At 27.1% G+C, this 17,296-nt stretch overlaps 3 protein-coding genes across 14 annotated transcripts; 1 reads left to right on the plus strand and 2 right to left on the minus strand.

Moving 5' to 3' along the window:
• Nucleotides 1-29: 29 nt before the first annotated feature.
• LOC100648911 (COP9 signalosome complex subunit 5) lies at nt 30-2,183 on the plus strand. 4 transcript variants are annotated; one of them, XM_012315057.3, is made up of 5 exons: nt 30-194; nt 766-945; nt 1,033-1,267; nt 1,342-1,536; nt 1,612-2,183. In XM_012315057.3, the coding sequence occupies exons 2-5, from the start codon at nt 794-796 to the stop codon at nt 2,062-2,064; spliced, it is 1,035 nt and encodes a 344-aa protein (XP_012170447.1). In that variant the 5' UTR covers nt 30-194; nt 766-793; the 3' UTR covers nt 2,065-2,183. The 4 variants fall into 4 exon arrangements, with proteins under 4 accessions (XP_012170447.1, XP_003399827.1, XP_012170445.1 ...); XM_003399779.4 differs by lacking the exon at nt 30-194 and adding an exon at nt 262-392; XM_012315055.3 differs by lacking the exon at nt 30-194 and adding an exon at nt 291-451.
• Nucleotides 2,184-2,333: 150 nt separating this feature from the next.
• On the minus strand, nt 2,334-13,889 carry LOC100648178 (AP-1 complex subunit gamma-1). 8 transcript variants are annotated; one of them, XM_020865948.2, is made up of 16 exons: nt 13,767-13,889; nt 12,475-12,539; nt 9,856-9,917; nt 9,151-9,334; nt 8,904-9,050; nt 8,501-8,816; nt 7,940-7,957; nt 6,873-7,283; nt 6,563-6,793; nt 6,252-6,473; nt 6,003-6,130; nt 5,653-5,899; nt 5,276-5,531; nt 5,039-5,199; nt 4,871-4,963; nt 2,334-4,782 (listed from the first exon to the last, which is right to left on the minus strand). In XM_020865948.2, exons 2-16 carry the CDS (start codon nt 12,531-12,533, stop codon nt 4,681-4,683), a joined length of 2,637 nt encoding a protein of 878 aa, XP_020721607.1. In that variant the 5' UTR covers nt 12,534-12,539; nt 13,767-13,889; the 3' UTR covers nt 2,334-4,680. The 8 variants fall into 8 exon arrangements, with proteins under 8 accessions (XP_020721607.1, XP_048266748.1, XP_048266747.1 ...); XM_048410791.1 differs by lacking the exons at nt 12,475-12,539; nt 13,767-13,889 and adding exons at nt 10,276-10,394; nt 11,519-12,023 and having other exon boundaries at nt 9,151-9,343; XM_048410790.1 differs by lacking the exons at nt 12,475-12,539; nt 13,767-13,889 and adding exons at nt 10,276-10,394; nt 11,205-12,023 and having other exon boundaries at nt 9,151-9,343.
• LOC100649227 (ADP-ribosylation factor-related protein 1) lies at nt 12,953-17,066 on the minus strand. Of its 2 annotated transcripts, XM_048410796.1 has the most exons (6): nt 16,382-17,066; nt 14,409-14,667; nt 14,165-14,335; nt 14,015-14,096; nt 13,767-13,938; nt 12,953-13,172 (listed from the first exon to the last, which is right to left on the minus strand). In XM_048410796.1, the coding sequence occupies exons 2-6, from the start codon at nt 14,499-14,501 to the stop codon at nt 13,073-13,075; spliced, it is 618 nt and encodes a 205-aa protein (XP_048266753.1). In that variant the 5' UTR covers nt 14,502-14,667; nt 16,382-17,066; the 3' UTR covers nt 12,953-13,072. The 2 variants fall into 2 exon arrangements, with proteins under 2 accessions (XP_048266753.1, XP_003399830.1); XM_003399782.4 differs by lacking the exon at nt 16,382-17,066 and having other exon boundaries at nt 14,409-14,707.
• Between the last annotated feature and the right edge of the window lie 230 nt (nt 17,067-17,296).

Below are 17,296 nucleotides of genomic sequence, written 5' to 3' on the forward strand. Positions count from 1 at the left end.
CTATGTTACTTAATACTTTGAAGTTAATCGTAAATTAAACTTTGCAGTCTACTTCTTAGTATACTTATACTTAATATTTTCCTTACACGCATATTGGAGATACATAGTATCAGAGTAATAATAAACAAGATAGGTTAAAATTTTTCCTTGTGAGTAGGAAAAAAATCATCATATTACATAAACTATAATATTAGGTATTGTATATAACATAAAATATTCAATTAATACTTACCGCAAAATATAATAATAAAAATTTTATTGGTAGATGGCGTTAATAATACAATGTATTGAAAGACGTGGTGGTGGTCTATCATTTATTATATTATAGTATTGTTCAATTCGAAACAAGTATATGACGTAGTAATTCAAAGTGTTGTGATAGAAGTATAGGAGTATGATTTTGAATTATTTTTAATTTACGTATTAGGCGGTTTAGTAAAGACTTATAAACGTAATTTATCAAATATCTATACTTGTATTAAACAGTCGCAGAATACATTCTCATATTTGAATTATGTAAAAAATCAGATTTATGCAGTGATTTAAGATTTATATACTGTTTCATAAAATATTTATCATTTAATCTATGATCAGTAGAATAATTTTATTTATTTTTTCATAATTAACAATTATTTTGATTATAGTTGGAAAAGGTCTTATCCACATTAAATAATGATATATGTATACATTCAAGTATAATATTGAGAAAGAACATGATAAAATATGTATGATAAGTCCAATTTATAATTTCTTTATTTATTTTAGAACTTAAGCTGTTGAATATAGATTAAATATGGCAAGCACTTCTTCTGACCAAAGTACAATTGCCAAAAAGACATGGGAAATGTCAAATAATATTGAAACAATTAGCACTGTTGATGAGATTTATAGGTATGATCGTAAAGAACAACAAGATATATTGGCTGCAAAACCATGGGAAAAGGAGTATGTTATCTTTTAAATATTTGTATCAATATTAAGATATATTTTTATGATCTCATTTCTAACCACATATTTTTGATCATATTTCAGCCCACATTTTTTCAAAGATATAAAAATCTCTGCATTAGCATTATTAAAAATGGTTATGCATGCTCGTTCTGGAGGAACTTTAGAAGTAATGGGTCTTTTGCTTGGAAAAGTTGCAGCAAATACAATGATTGTTATGGATTCTTTTGCATTACCTGTAGAAGGCACAGAAACAAGAGTTAACGCTCAAGCACAGGCTTATGAGTATATGACAGCATATATAGAAGCAGCTAAACAAGTACTTCTTAATTATTACAGATATAACATGTAACAACTGCCTATAATGTAATATTTATTTTCCAATTTATTAAGGTTGGAAGACAAGAAAATGCTATTGGATGGTACCATAGTCATCCTGGCTATGGATGTTGGTTATCGGGTATTGATGTATCTACACAAATGCTCAATCAAAATTTTCAGGAACCATTTGTTGCTATTGTAATTGATCCTGTGAGAACAATATCTGCTGGCAAAGTTTGTTTGGGTGCATTTAGAACATATCCAAAGGTGGTATATATTTGCTAATATTTATAATACATAAAAGAAATTATAAATAATAAAAAAAATATTTGATATAAAAAGGGATATAAACCAGCAAATGAAGAACCATCTGAGTATCAAACAATACCATTAAATAAGATTGAAGATTTTGGAGTTCACTGCAAACAATATTATTCTTTAGAAGTTTCTTATTTTAAATCATCATTAGATAGAAGATTATTAGATTCTTTGTGGAATAAATACTGGGTGAATACTTTAAGTTCCTCTAGTCTTCTAACAAATGCAGATTACACTACTGGGCAAATATTTGATTTATCGGATAAACTTGAGCAGTCAGAGGTTGCACTTGGAAGAGGATTTATTTTGGGTGGAACGGATCCTCATGATCGCAGTACTGTAGAAAAATTAATGAAAGCAACAAGAGACAGTTGTAAGACTACTATTGAAATTATTCATGGATTAATGGCACAAATAATCAAGGATAGATTATTTAATCAAGTTGGGTGTAATCCTGTTGAATCTCAGCAACAGTAAAACGTATATATAACGTGTAATAATTACAATAGTTGAATGATATAATAGAATGATTATAATTTACGTAAGTTGTAATTAATATAAGGAACATTTTTGATTAAAATATAATAAAAAAATAAGTTTGTCTTTATATTTTTGATATATACCATGATCTTAATTATCTTAATATACATATTGAAATTATTCTTGCATAAGATAATCAACAAAAATTGTAATCTAAAAATAAATGAAATAACTAAATAACTATTAATACAATATTTTTCAAAGAGTAGTGGAATAAAAATACATTTTATTTTCACACCTTGAGTCTCTAGAAAGTATATATACAGCATCTTTATCATTATTCAATATCCTCACAGTTGATTTATATATATTTATATTTATAAAACTAATATAATATTGAGAACAAGTAGGCAGAGTACACCCCACTGAAGGGCTGACACTGTGTCACAGACTTTAGGACAAGGCCACTCAGAAACACACCCACCTGTTCTAGAATTATACACCTCATTCATAGCGCACAACATATAAGGGACGGAGCTAAAATGCATACAGTTATACTGATAATATACTTTTACTAGTATGTTGTGATAATTATGCTTTAAAAGAAATTTAGGAGAAAGAAATAGTAAAAGAACATTTTGTTAACTTAGTTATTCAAATTACTAGACGTTTTATAATACTAAAATTAATTGCGCTTAAAAATCTACATGTTCATACAATACTATTAGAATAAGGTAAATTAAATACAATTAAGTACAACTGTATCGTAACTTCATTTACATAAAATCTTGAAAAAGGTGAATACTTGCAAGTAAGATTTGCTATTGCTACTTTTTACGCAATTTATTATGTACTGTTTCGCATGATTTAGACGCACATTCATCATCAAATATTTGCTTCATATAGGAAAAAATAACACGTATAAAAAGATATGAATTTTTGTTTCAAAAGGTTCAATTCACTCATACAATTTTCAAATCCATTTAATTAAGAATTAAATCTTTTAACTTCTCTTAAATTGAATCTTACACATTTTTACATAGTTAAATAAATCCTATAATAAAAGGAATGTAAAAATACTTCTTCATATCATAATTTTTACTCTATTTTTAGTTAGTTCACAAAGAATATTCAAATATATGCTTTTTCAGAAATTATGTATTACAAAACGATGTTTATCAATAATAATAATTTTAGATTTTGTGCATGATGCTTAAATTATTTCAAGTTTTATATGAATTTAATTTTTTTATAAAAAGGAAGTTTGTTAATAATTTTAAGTGATTTAGTAAATGAACATGTATATATAAAATAATTTGACAACCAGAATTCAGCCCTCCAATGATATCATATACTCCAAATACATTCAAAACAGTATAAACACCACCCATAACAGACGTAAATATGGGGTATAGCAAACGTACACGCTACATGTATATGTATTTATGTGTAACCCCCTTCTCACTTAAAAAAACTTTTCGTGAAAGAAGCAATGTTCCTCTATAAATTGTTGACATGTCAATTGTATCATAAACATATGTAGTAAAGAACCCCATTTTACATTCCTCGTAATAAGAATTTAATTACTTCTATGTTACTGTAATTATTTAATTATTTACAAGGCAATCGCGTCCGTTTATTACTTACAAATATAGTAGAAAAGATCAATTATTACAACGAGATTTAAGTGCTTGTCATTTATAATCGGGCAGCAACATTTTTAGGGGCAAACTCCTTTTATCAGTATTATCAAGTGAGTTTAATAGTTTCTCTTATGTATCCTTTTTTTGTATGTATTTTTTATTTTAATTATCCTATACGAGAAATTATATGCTAAATCAGAAGCTGTAAGATTAGAAATCCAACAGATCAAATAACAGTGTTGCATGTAATATCGTTCTATCTGTCTATTACTCAGTTAGAGAAAATATTTACACATCTCACAATACATGCAGCATAGTACAAGAGAAATTTTACATTCCTTTCTTTCTTTTTTTGACATTTAATAATTTCATTATAATAATAAATTTTATTATTTTTGAAAGATTTCAAAATAAATATCATACCATCTGCTCAACAAGCGCCAATTTAAATCAATTATAAAACTATTTTATAATAGTTAAAAAATTATTTTATAATGGAAGTAACCAATTTATTAATAATACTTGTTTTAAAAATACTAAGAATGGTTGTTTATTGTATAAATTTTTAAATATTTAAAAGATATTTTATTATGTTATTATACTCAACAGTGTAAAATCAGAATTTAAAAACAATTTATACATAAGCATAATTGCAAAAATCATACTTACAAGAAATTACGTCCTCAGCTTTCTATAAATATAAAATATGGCTTGTGAGCAGATGAAAAATTTGCAGATGTATGTTAAAAAAAATGTAATTCATCATAGATTTGAATCTTATTAGATTCAATGATTATTTCTGATGAATTATTAGATTAATCAATCGGTAGACGTTTTTGCCAAACGTGTCATTTTACCAATATATTTTCATTTTATCTGATGAAAAGATGAAATTGGGTTTCAGTCTATTTAAGACTCAATTAATTATTTAGACAGGCATATGTACAATTGTCTTCCTTAATATATCTTGTCACTGCAATGTTAGGGAAGGAAAATTATTCACTTCCGTTTGTTCCAAAACTGGTCCTGTTGGTCCAGTGTAAGATATACGTAATCTCATTCTTAGAGGTACCTAAATTAAGAAAATATATAGATGATCAATAATAAAGCAAAACACATCTGTAAAATTTTTTAAATAAAATACTGTCGTACGAACTTACTTTGTTGATATTTGTAACTTTCAATACTTGAGTAACTTGTCCAGAAGGAGGAATGACTGTGCTTGATGGTGACAACATTTGTAGTTGGAATGTCTAAATAATAATACATAAAAAGTAATCCCCATGATTTTTTATATTTAATAACTGTAACACAAAATTGACTACTACCTTAGGAACTGCTGCTTGAAACAGAAAATCTGTCAATATAGCACTTCCAGAATTTTGTGCTGACATATTAATAATTAATAAATCAGCAATGTCTGGCGGTCTTTCCAATTTGAAGGTTATTTTAAGTCCTGCTTTATCCAATACGATCATAGAAAGTGTATCTAGAGTTATGAAATAAAATGAGATTTGTATAGTATTAGTAGTAAGAAATAAATATTTGATTAAAGTTGCACAAACCATTTTGAATTGATGATGAATTAAGCAAACCATCCACTAAAAAGTTTGTTGTGTTAGTGGGACTAAATATTTGTAATGGCGTTTGTGTCTGTGGCAGTGTAGATGTAGATGTAGGTGCACTTAAATCCAAACTACCAAGTAGATCCAAAAGATCATTATTGTTTACTGTATTTGTTGAATTAGAAGGTGGACTTTTATTTGATACAGAAGATGACATTCCTAAGTCGGTGGTTCCCAGCAAATCTAGAAGTGCACTCTAGAAAAATATAAAAAACATTAAACTCTGTTAATTAAAAATAAAAAAATTTCACATATTTTGCTGTGCAGGTTATTTTATTCAAATTATAATTCTTATAAACTGTCCGATACAAACTTACTGAATCAGATGGTGGAGTACTCGCTTCCAAAACTGAAGATTTATCTTCTTCTGGTTCTGGTTCACCATTTACCATACCAATAATTCCATTAGCTTGTGGTCTAGCAGTTTCCATAGGAGGCATTCTTTCAAGTAATGCAGGTCGTAAATGATCATATTTTCTGAACAACTGTGAAAATTCGATACCTCGTTGTTGCAATTCTATATGTAAATTGCTTCCAAATGTATCAATTATTTGACGAATTTTTCTGAAATATATATAAAGCTTATATAAATAATTATTTAAGGAAAATAAATGCAAAAAATAATATAATAGTACCAGTAACAATTAGATTTTTCAACGATACTTACTCATTACCCTTCTGAAATCTTGTGCTAAGTTTTGTGAGAGATAATAATGTATATTGTTTCGTGACCACTGTATTTTGTGGACTCCAGAGTAACCTTTGATAAACATCAATAACTTCATCTTCTGTTAACTAATAATAAAAGAAAATATATACGTATATTAATTATTTAATACTTTTTAACTATCTTAATTTTATCATAAAGAATGGAGAATAAGCATATACAGATATACATAGTGTCTAACATACGTACATTGACAGGAGTATCTATATCTTCTGATGGTGGTCCATACAGTAATAAATCACCATATTCACCAATACACCATGTTGCTACTTGAGCCAAAGGTTGCTTATCGGATGTATCTTTTTCCAGTGCTTTCCACAATGCACTGACAGCATAGCTTTGCTGTGATTGGGTTTCTGAAATTAACTGAATGGTGCATGCTACTACATCATCTCGAACATAATTACCAGCCTAGAAACAAGAAAATTACAATTATGAAGATTGAAAATAACTATAAAGTTAGTGAAATATATGTAAAATTAATGTAATAAATTTCATACAGCAACAAGAACTTTGAATAACGTTTCAAGATGCCAACGTTTATTTGGCGCAAATCTTTCGGCAGACATTACTATGTTACTACTACATTGCGCTTTAAATTCTGGATCAGCACGTTCCAAAAAAAGTAATAACTCTTTCATCATGTTCCTAATATTGTTTGAATTTACAAGTGCAAAACTAAGCTCCATAGCTCGTCTTCTAATCGATACATCTGGATCTTTTAGACACTCCTGAGAAACAAAAAATGAAAGAAATATTTAGTAATATAATATCAAATACAAAGATATGAAATAACATGATAAACATTACCAGGATTGTTGAGCGATGTCTTTGTACTGCACTTGTATCTACATAAACTGTTTTTAATAACGTATTCAAAGCAACATATCGAATGTTCTTATCGTTATTTAATAAAAATCGACCTAATATATTCACTGCTAACACTCTCAGTCCACTTTCAGATTTTATATCCATAATAGATAATACAGTTTCATATAATATAGTGTTTCCAACATTTTTGCTAGTTTCTGTATTAGTTGCAACTTGTGCAAGTATATCGTTCATTGCTTCGGATGCATCGATATCATTACGTCCCAAAATTCGAAGGAGACGTAATATTTTTACTTGAAGGAACGGGTCAGATACTCCAGATACATCATGTTCTGGAGAATATCCAGCTAGTATTAAATTTTTTAAGATCCTCACAAGATTTGGCACAATCTGAAATAATAATTTTATTTTTATTGAATAATATATTATTTACACAATTTTATGTAAACAAAGTTTAACCGAGAAATCTGTAAACATATACCAATAAACAAATTATAATAGAATGACAATGCATAGTTCAATTAAAAACTTTTATGAAGTTATCAAAAAACAATATTTAATTCTAGATACAAAAATAAAGATATACATTGTTATATTTAAGAAACAGATATAAGCTGCTAAGAAAGATCACAAAGTAACATCAATTATATTACATTATTTGTGCACAAACAGATATACCTTAACATCCATAATATAACTAATATAACTAGAAAGATATTCAATAACTGTGCTTCATATAATTAAAATACATTCTTATACAAACATATGTTCAATAAAAAAGTAAAATATTAAAATGTTATTTATAAAAATTCAATTAATATTCAATATGCATTTATTGAAAGTATTTCATGTTATAGGTACTATAATTTTAAAATACATGCACGTGTTTTCATATTTCATTATTTTATATTGATCTTGCATTAGTAAAGCATTTAATATAAATAATCAAGTATCTTCAATAGAAATTACATAGAATAAAAGATAGAAACGATATCCACAATAAGCTTAACATGCAAAAATATAAAAAATGCTCGTATGCTTTTTACCTCTCGATGGCCGCATTCCTAAAGAAGATAAAACCATACTTATATTATGAGATATTATGAGATATTATGAGATATTATGAATATCACTATGAGCAAAGAATTATTAAAAAATAACACTTAAGATTATTGATCACATTTGAAACTTTTTTATGAAATATTTTACATATATTAAGACATTTGTGTTTTATCAACAGATACATTTATGTCCTTTGTCATAGCACTGTTATTAATAAAATATAAGTAAAATTATAGACTACACATTATTTTCGATAATCTTTTTTTAGTAAATGTTCAATTTGCTTCAATATAAAAATTTTTTACTAGAAGTATGAGTTCAATGCTCTGGTTAACTGATAATGCTACTACGATCTAGCTTGCAGCTATTAAACTAGCAGACTAGATATAACAACATTAAAAAGACTTAAATTGTATTTAAAAAATAATGTATAATGTTCTTTGATGCAATGACAAAATGTTTGTAATACTAGTCACAAACAACTAAGTATTTTACTAGTTTTGATGTAGTATCCCTCTATCACTTATTAAGCATGTAAAATTTACCTTTTTAAAATGATTCAATGTATCAACACTGTTTTCACACATTTCTGTAATAAGTGTGACACCTGTAATTAATACACCATGGTTTTTCTCTGTAATTAAACTACGAGTAGCAGGTAGAAACATTTCCATTAACTCTGGTACACGTCTAATAATTCTGAATGCACAAAGTGCTGCTTTTTTTCGAATATATGCATTTGCTGACTTCATTAGCCTTTCAACTTCAGATGCCAAATCCCTGGCCATTTCTGGTGATGCAATTGCACCCAAAGTACATAATGCCAAACCAATAACAAATTGTGTGGAGCTATTTAAATCACTGCAAGAGGAATTAAATGTTTAAAATATTAAAATACCCTATTATACATACTTAAAAAATATTAAAATAATTTTAGCGAATTATTACTTTTTTAAACAATTTGTAATTAAAAGATGAACATCTTGTCGTTCATCTAGCAGTAACATTGCACCTAAGTAACCAATTCGTTTGTCTGTGAACCTTGGGGATGCAATAAGTTTTAGACATTCTAGTTGGCCAAAATGAGCTGGATATCTACAAAATTAATAGAATTTTTATTTCTAATAAAAGAAAGAATATTAAATATACATTGTTGAACTTATTAATGAATATAAAGAGAAAATTGAATACAAACCCAAGCATATGAATATATAAAAGTTTCGCAATATTGCGACATCTCCATACACTATCTTCTTCTCTGAATGTTGAACGAATATAAGCACATTCCTTGTTAACAACTGTCCTTTCTTCTGCTGCAGTTCTAGCAGCTCTTATTTGTCTGATGAGATCCCTCAATCGAGTTGGTGCAGGCATTCTAACTGTTGAGACTTTTAAATTATAACATGTTATCAAGTTTAATGTTAGTAGGATTTAATGAGCTAAATGCTTGAGTTATGAATAATAATCGCAGAAAATTATTTTGTATGTGAAATACAAGCAATGATATGGAGCAATATTTAATTCTACAGGAGGAAATTATATAATAGTAAAGTTTTATAACAATGATATTTTTTTTAAATTCTTTATGTTCTATTCTTATATCACCCTTCCATTTTTTTCAAAGAACATGATAAATATTTCAATGTTACTTATTATTTATTGAAAAATTAAATTATATTCATTACTAAAAACAATCAATTCAAATTAGATCAATGGAGTTAATTATGACACCTATTTAATTTGAGTTTTAAGTTAATATTATAAAAACATGAGATATTTTTTAAGTTTGAGGCATGTAATATATAGAATTAATAATAAGCATATAAGTTACAAAATACTATAGGAATTAATACAAGTATTCATTATATATTTATTATAAATAAATATTGTACTCTCTTACCTCTTTCTACTGCTTCATTAAATGCTTGTTTTATGGAGGCCATATTAAAGGCTGGGTTAAACCTGCAATATACACACCCATGCTATTTACACACACAAACCATTTACATACCATTTTGTTTGTTGTGCAATGACACTCATGATACAATTCCAATTATTCTACACTTGCTTCAAATGAACAATGTTTTTTTTCAAGCAATATTACAAAAGACTATTGAAATAACATATTTTCTATCATTGCAATAACAAATTGTTCTTTTAATTAAAACTTAAGAATAACTGTATTAAAATTAGTATAGTATTAGAAAAAAGATCTAAATGATTAGCAGTAATTTACATTTAATAACATTTTCATATCTTTTCATTATATAAGGGGATACTGTTATGAATAATTAACTTAATGTTAGAAAATATATATTACCCGTGTTCTGAAGCATTCATGGTTCTCAATGATGTTCTCAATGATGTTCTCAAATGTATATGACGAACTTCAGTAATACAAATGAAGTATAGATGAGTATGGAACACACAGTTTCTTTCCTATTGAGAAAAGGTCACGTAATATTATGGACAATTGTAAAATATTATTTGCAAAAACTTTAAACAGCTACAAGTATAAAATAAATAAAAATAAGTTGATGTTCTCTACCTTTGTTCTTGAAAAATTTTTGATCATTAATTTAATAAAACCATCATTATATAAAAATGGTACAAAATGAAAAATATATTAAAATTATAATATAACAATATACGACATAAGAACCAATTAAAATTGTATTTACATATCACACAATATTATCCTATAAAAAGTAAACATATATATTGTTTTTGTATACATTATAATTGTTTAATTATCTTTCACAAAGGGGATAAATAAAAGTAATTATGAGCAATATTATTTGGAAAGTATTATATCTTGAAACAAAATACAAATATATTATTTGTATTATAATTTTAGTTTATCAGTAATTTGTTACATACAATAAAAGCTTGAAAGTTTGTATATAAAAGACGAAAACAAATACAATATACAGGTTCTTTGTTGAATAGAGAACATAAACTTAATATTCTATTTTAAACGCGTTATAAAACGTGCATATAAATACAAAATAACCGGTTTCGCTGGCGAAATCTAAGTAGTCGATCAGAAGAGTGCAATGCATGCAATGGATATTACCTAGTTTTTGAATGTCATTCGACCAGAAATTCACGTGCTATAAAAACGCGTCGCGGTCGTACGCTCGTACAACTCGACAGCATATTGTAAAACGTGTAAACCGGTTATATAAAAGATCGTTCGCACTGAAGGGCATCGAACCAAGGGTTAGTTTTCTAGCTGTCAAACAGTACCAGTCAAGGACGTCGTTTTCAGGAAACTTGAGATCCGGAAATATTTAAACGACGTTTCACGGCGTACGTATGAGACGACACGAAGACGCCGTTGAATCTATCGTCGTCGTATCGCCCACCTTTTACACGTAACGTCGTATGACAAATACGGCGAGATATGCCTCGCCTCCTAGGGCGCGAGTTGTGCGCCCTCACTCACTTCTGCATAGTCTCTACTCTGCACCTGGTATATCGGCCTGTATCGGTTTACATATACGGTTTGCATTCCGAGTATTTCGCTCCTAATTTGACTTTATATCGTTGACAATACGTACCGTACGAAACGTTTGATTCACAGTAAGGGGTTAATCAACTGGGAAAAAAACCATGGACATAGTTAAACGTCCACAGTCGTTTAGCCTATCACACGACAAACACTCTTCACGATGGTCCGCGGTATTCGCACACCAAAAATCAAAATGGCTACCCATTTTCACTGACGTTGTTCCTGATAATACCGTGGGTTTTTGGTTAATGTTATCGTGACCATTTTCTACAATATAGGTTCCTTACAATTGAAACATCAGTGAACGGATATAACAATTATTCTTTTCCGAAATTCCAATTGTTTCATTATACTTGTACCGTTAATTCCAACTCTCTTATTTACACTTTTGCTCAACGTAGTGAATAAAAATGATGTTCATTTCTAAAGCGCGAAATTTGTACTGTTTTGTTCAATCGAAAGTTTATGATCCATTTTTCCCCTTATGTTCCGATAAGATGTCTTTATTGAAAATTTTAGTGATGCGTATTTTCTCATTGAAAATAGAATTTTTTCTTTCTCTCTCCCTCTCTCACTCTTATGATGAAATATTAATATATAATTTGAGCGTCATTGCACAATTTGTATTAAAAATAATGAAATTGTGACATACATATGTATATCTACAATATGTTAGCATATCTAATATAAAAATACTTATTTGGTACAGATTGCTATTAGATATTCATTAAATTAAATTACATAATTTTTTGTTATTTCATTTGTATCAAATAAATTTTTCAATGAAATATAATTTTGTGATATTTCTCATAGAAGTAATTCTAATAATATAATTATATACACTGTTAATGTTATGGAATAATTTATATCACATGCTTGTTACAAATAAACATTTATTATATATATAAATAGTTTAAAGTGATAAATAGATATGTGATTATACATAATTTATATATATCTAGAACTAATTTTTGTATGAGATGTTAGAGATAATAAAGTCATTACCTTCTATTCAATTCTGGTGGTAAAACACTCCAATCTTCAGATTCGTAATATGTCCACATGGTGCACTAGAAGATTATCAAAAACATTTAATACTGAAATTATAAATCGTACATTGTCTAGTATACAACTGAAGTAACAGTTTTGAAGACTTTTTATCACCAACATGACAGAAGGGGAAATAAGGTGTTAGCATTATCTCTTATCTCAACTACCTTGATATCAGTAATACAGATCAGTTAACAGAGTAATTGGGAAATTCATTAATTATACTAAATAAAGAATAAAAACTACTAAAATATCAATTGGTGATAATTATCATGTAACAATTGATAATAAAGCTGATATTAAAGTAGATTAAAAAGCAATGAATTAAATAATAATAAATAAAATGTAAAAGAGCTACCTTTTACAAAGTAAAAAGAGATATTAATATTCTGTTATCATAAATATAAATTGACAGAGTAAGTAATTCAATTAGTACAGATTAAAAAACAAAGTTTATTAGTAAAAATGTAGTTTGTAATGTAAATGTACAGAGTTTTTACATTAAAATACTGTTCATATATTAACTTATATGAAACAAATCAGGAATGTCTTGTTAGGACAGACAATTGTCATTCTGATTACGAGGGGGCCGAACGTCATTGTTTCTCTTGACACAATCCACGAGCCAGTGAATTCCTTCATCTATGCCATCCCTTTTGTATTGTATAAATAATTATATGATGTAATTGTTTTAAATAACTCATAAATTTCATAACATGCCCATCTTATCAATATAACGTATTCAAAATTATATAGTATAATTTGATTGATAATTTATTATTTACATTAAAAATGTTTTATATTTTCATTAAATCTTATATAATTATATGTATAAAAATAATATTCAAACTCAAATACTATTGATTAAGAAATTAGAAAATAATTACTATTTTAATTGTAATTTTAGTAAATCATTACAGAAATAAACAATTTACAATTAAAATAGAAAATTGGCATGATATCATGTTATGAAGTATTTTTTTTTACTTAACATAAGATTTGTTGCATTCGACTTAAAGTAATTATTCTTTTTAAGCAATTTTCTTTGTAATTCATATTTTATTCATTTATTATAGCTTTATTCATTTTATTCATTTATCAATTAGTCATTTATGTCACTACACTAGAAACTTAAAACAATTATATGTAACTCATAAAATCATATTAATATAAATAAGTACATAATATAATTTAATTTCAATTAAAAAAAACAAAATTAAAATAAATAAGTCTAAAAATTTACATACCCGTTCAAAGCAGAAACAGGCATCACCATACAATCTCTTCTACCTATTAGGTGTGCATTTTGATTAAAAATTGGTTTTACTTCTCTAACACCCATACAATCAGGCACATCCTGCTTATTAGCTAGGACTAAAAGTGGTACACCTATTAAGTGTTCTGACGATATGACTCTATCTGTAATAAAATATAAATATTTGTCCAATAAAAAATATTATAATTCAATGTATATTCTATTTTTTTCAAACTTTACCAAAAGTTTCTTTAGATTCAGGTATCTTTTCTCGATCTGATGAATCAACTATGTAAATAACAGCATGTGATTCTGCATAATACTATAAACATAAAATATATATAATTTCTTGCAATAGAATAAATGGGTATATATCAAATTATCAATTACCTTATCCCACAGTGATCGAAGTTCCTCTTGTCCACCAAGATCCCAGAAGTTAAAACGAACACCAGCTATATCAATTTTTCCAATATTTAAACCAACGGTTGTTGTAATTTTGCAAGGATTCATACCTTTGTAATTCTTTGTAAATTTTGTTTTCGCCGCCTCTAAATATGTCTATGGATTCAAAAACCATTTAGAAACGAAATTGTTTACTTAACCACAATTACACAGCTTTTTAATTCCTCACCGTTTTCCCTGCATTATCGAGACCTAATATTAATATAAAATATTCATCTTTTTGCACAAGATACTTGTACAACCCATGTAAAAGTGTGTACATTTCAAAACGCGATTAATTATCAAAAAATTTACGTTTCATGTTGTTTACATATCATGTTCGAAAAAAATGTATATGTATATATGGTCGTCCATGCAGATATGTTCTATGTACGTATTTTACATATATGTAGTATGAAGCCACAATGAGATTAATAAAAACAAATATACTGAAATAGTGTACACATTAATAAGTGTATGTGATATAAATTACACAATATATATGTATGTATTTTTTACATACAAACTAAATATATTGTAAAATAGATATTTACAATTTTAATTATTTGTTAACATATAACCTGAGAAAACATTATTATTTTATATTACTTCTTATTATATTCGCATTCAAATATTTATGCAATAACTTTATTAACTTTTTATGTTCTTATCTTATTTTTTATCTTCAAATTAAAACTTTACTAGTTCAGTCAAATTAGCGCCAAAATGCGAATTTGTTAAAATCATATTCAGAAACAGATCCGATACGTCTGTCACTCAAAATTTCTTGCACAGATTCTGTAAACAATCTTCAAAATTGCTGAAAACACATTTTTTGCATGTAACAATAAACGTAATAATCGATTCCCAAAAAGTTTACTATAAAAGTCGTAGATATTAAAAATATTTATCAAATGAGATATCGAACGTTAAGATTGGCTAGCTCGTTAAGCAGTAAGCAAATAAAAATCGTTCAAAAACGCACTTTTTTCAAATGTCAATTATTTATGTAAAATTGAATATACGAAGTCGAAACTTTATATAAATGTAGCTTTTATCATCCTTAAAAAGTGTACCATATTTCGTTCCCAAATATTTATTAATTTTTGCAAAAAGCTATTTGTCACATAAAAACACAACTTCATAAAAGTTAATTTTTACAATTTTAAGAAATCACATAGCAAGTGGCAGAGGCTTTCTCCATTCTTGAAGAGTTATACTATTATGTACAATTCGAAACTAAGCGATTTTTTAATTACAAACTATTCAAAAATAACGCTATATCATTATGTCATATCATGATATTGACAAATTCGCAAAGATATTTTCGACATTATATATTGTACTTCTACAATTTTGGATATGTTTGGGTTAAGTTCTGTAGCAAAGCATAAAAATGCAATGTCAACAAAATCAATAATTCGTGCGTTATTTCAGATTTTTATATCAAATATTTCATTTTTTAATTTAATCATTGATTTCTTTAATAATGCATTTAAATAGGTTTTGACGTAGAATGTTCCTTAAAATCGATATGTGTAAAAAAGATATGTAGTTCTATTTTTCAGAAAAAACTACTTTAAATTTCATGTATTCTCTATGCATTCTTTTATAAAAAAGAATAATCGCATCAAATTATGTTTTCCTTGAAACCATCCAACTTTTATTCAAAATATTTTTCATTAAAATTATTACTTACGTAATAATCGATTTTATATTATTATTACAATATTATTATAATATAAATAAAATATTTGCATTAATAATAAAAAATTGTTCTACTTAAAGTCATAATAATCTGCAAAATAACAACATTTATTTTATAAAAGATACATATATCTTGTATAAAAAACATAGATGAATTTCATTGCAAAACTACTTTTCTTTACTGTTCCTTTTTTAGATTAGCATTTAAGGAACATTAATGTAGAATAATCGTTAAAAAATTTTTAGGAGAAATGTATTTAAAGATATTTGTTTCCATTCTAATTTTTCTATCCACTTGTTCTTTGTTATAGCTAGTTCTTAGTAGTATGTATTTGGTCCAAATATATTTAATGCAAAGCTTCCATAAGTGTTTTTTTTCAGAACTATTTTTTTTTTTTTTTTTTAAGCTATAGCAATTTCCTAAAGAGAAATACACAAAAATAAAGTACAAATTACCATTTCATATTTCTAAATAGAATTTCATTTTGACTCCAGTAAAGTATGAACAATATCTGTTATGATTGCCTAGATGACTATGTTATTGTACATCATGTTTCTGTTGCATTTATGAGCCACATAGCTATTGTTGAGTTAATTGTAGCAATTGTTGCTGTGATTAAATGTAGAAGATCCATGTAGGAGATCAGAAACTGTTACAATTTTTTAAATTTTTACATTTGAACTATTTTTCAAAACTTAATCATTTCTGAGACATTTAAAATCACTGATTTCACTTGGAGATACTTTCTTGTTATTGTGTACTATGTAATATGTAATACCAGAGAGCAGATGTAGTACTATATTGTGGTAGCGGTACCAGACAGATGATCAACTATCACAACTTGTGATTATAGTTAGTGAATTACTGACGTTATGATTCATACTTAGTGTTGTATACAAGTTATATACAGTTTTGGAAACTCCCGTAGAAAGAGTAAGATTCTTAGCGATCGGCAAATGTTATTCAATTTATCCGCAATAAAGCAATTTAATCAAGTTGTTTAGGATTTGTTGTGTAACGCCAATATGCAAATATAGCGCGGGTTCGTTTACTTCTGTCTCTTTCTCATATCTTTCAAGTGTTACTAATCGCCAGCCAATAGTTGCAATCACAGTAGTCAAGTTTGTTTACGTTTACTGTCTCGTCTTGTTATGGAGATTATATATATATACTTATTTTAAGTAAACGGTAAAAAATCATGAAAAGTATTTCAGTTTAACCCAGTTGAGTAAACCCAGTGGTTTAGTTTATATTCTTTGCTTTCAATCAGTTATTGTTTTCACTGCAGGATGGCGTTAAATGCAAAATCCTAATCACTTGAACCCAGCGTCTGTGGTGGCCGATTTATAAAACACAACTCCCAATATTAA

Source organism: Bombus terrestris, chromosome 12, assembly GCF_910591885.1.
Source record: "Bombus terrestris chromosome 12, iyBomTerr1.2, whole genome shotgun sequence".
Classification (NCBI taxonomy): domain Eukaryota; kingdom Metazoa; phylum Arthropoda; class Insecta; order Hymenoptera; family Apidae; genus Bombus; species Bombus terrestris.

Bases quoted from the DNA above. Each gene is read 5' to 3' on its own strand.
- LOC100648911 (XM_012315057.3), top strand. From the start codon at position 794: ATGGCAAGCACTTCTTCTGACCAAAGTACAATTGCCAAAAAGACATGG. The intron at 1,268-1,341 runs GTACTTCTTAAT...CAATTTATTAAG, and splicing joins ATATAGAAGCAGCTAAACAA to GTTGGAAGACAAGAAAATGC. The intron at 1,537-1,611 runs GTGGTATATATT...TGATATAAAAAG, and splicing joins CATTTAGAACATATCCAAAG to GGATATAAACCAGCAAATGA.
- LOC100648178 (XM_020865948.2), bottom strand. From the start codon at position 12,533: ATGTGGACATATTACGAATCTGAAGATTGGAGTGTTTTACCACCAGAA. The intron at 9,335-9,855 runs GTAAGAGAGTAC...AAGTCTCAACAG, and splicing joins TAATGAAGCAGTAGAAAGAG to TTAGAATGCCTGCACCAACT. The intron at 8,817-8,903 runs GTAATAATTCGC...TTCCTCTTGCAG, and splicing joins ATTACAAATTGTTTAAAAAA to TGATTTAAATAGCTCCACAC.
- LOC100649227 (XM_048410796.1), bottom strand. From the start codon at position 14,501: ATGTACACACTTTTACATGGGTTGTACAAGTATCTTGTGCAAAAAGAT. The intron at 14,336-14,408 runs GTGAGGAATTAA...TTGAATCCATAG, and splicing joins TCGATAATGCAGGGAAAACG to ACATATTTAGAGGCGGCGAA. The intron at 13,173-13,766 runs GTATGTAAATTT...ACAATACAAAAG, and splicing joins CCTGTTTCTGCTTTGAACGG to GGATGGCATAGATGAAGGAA.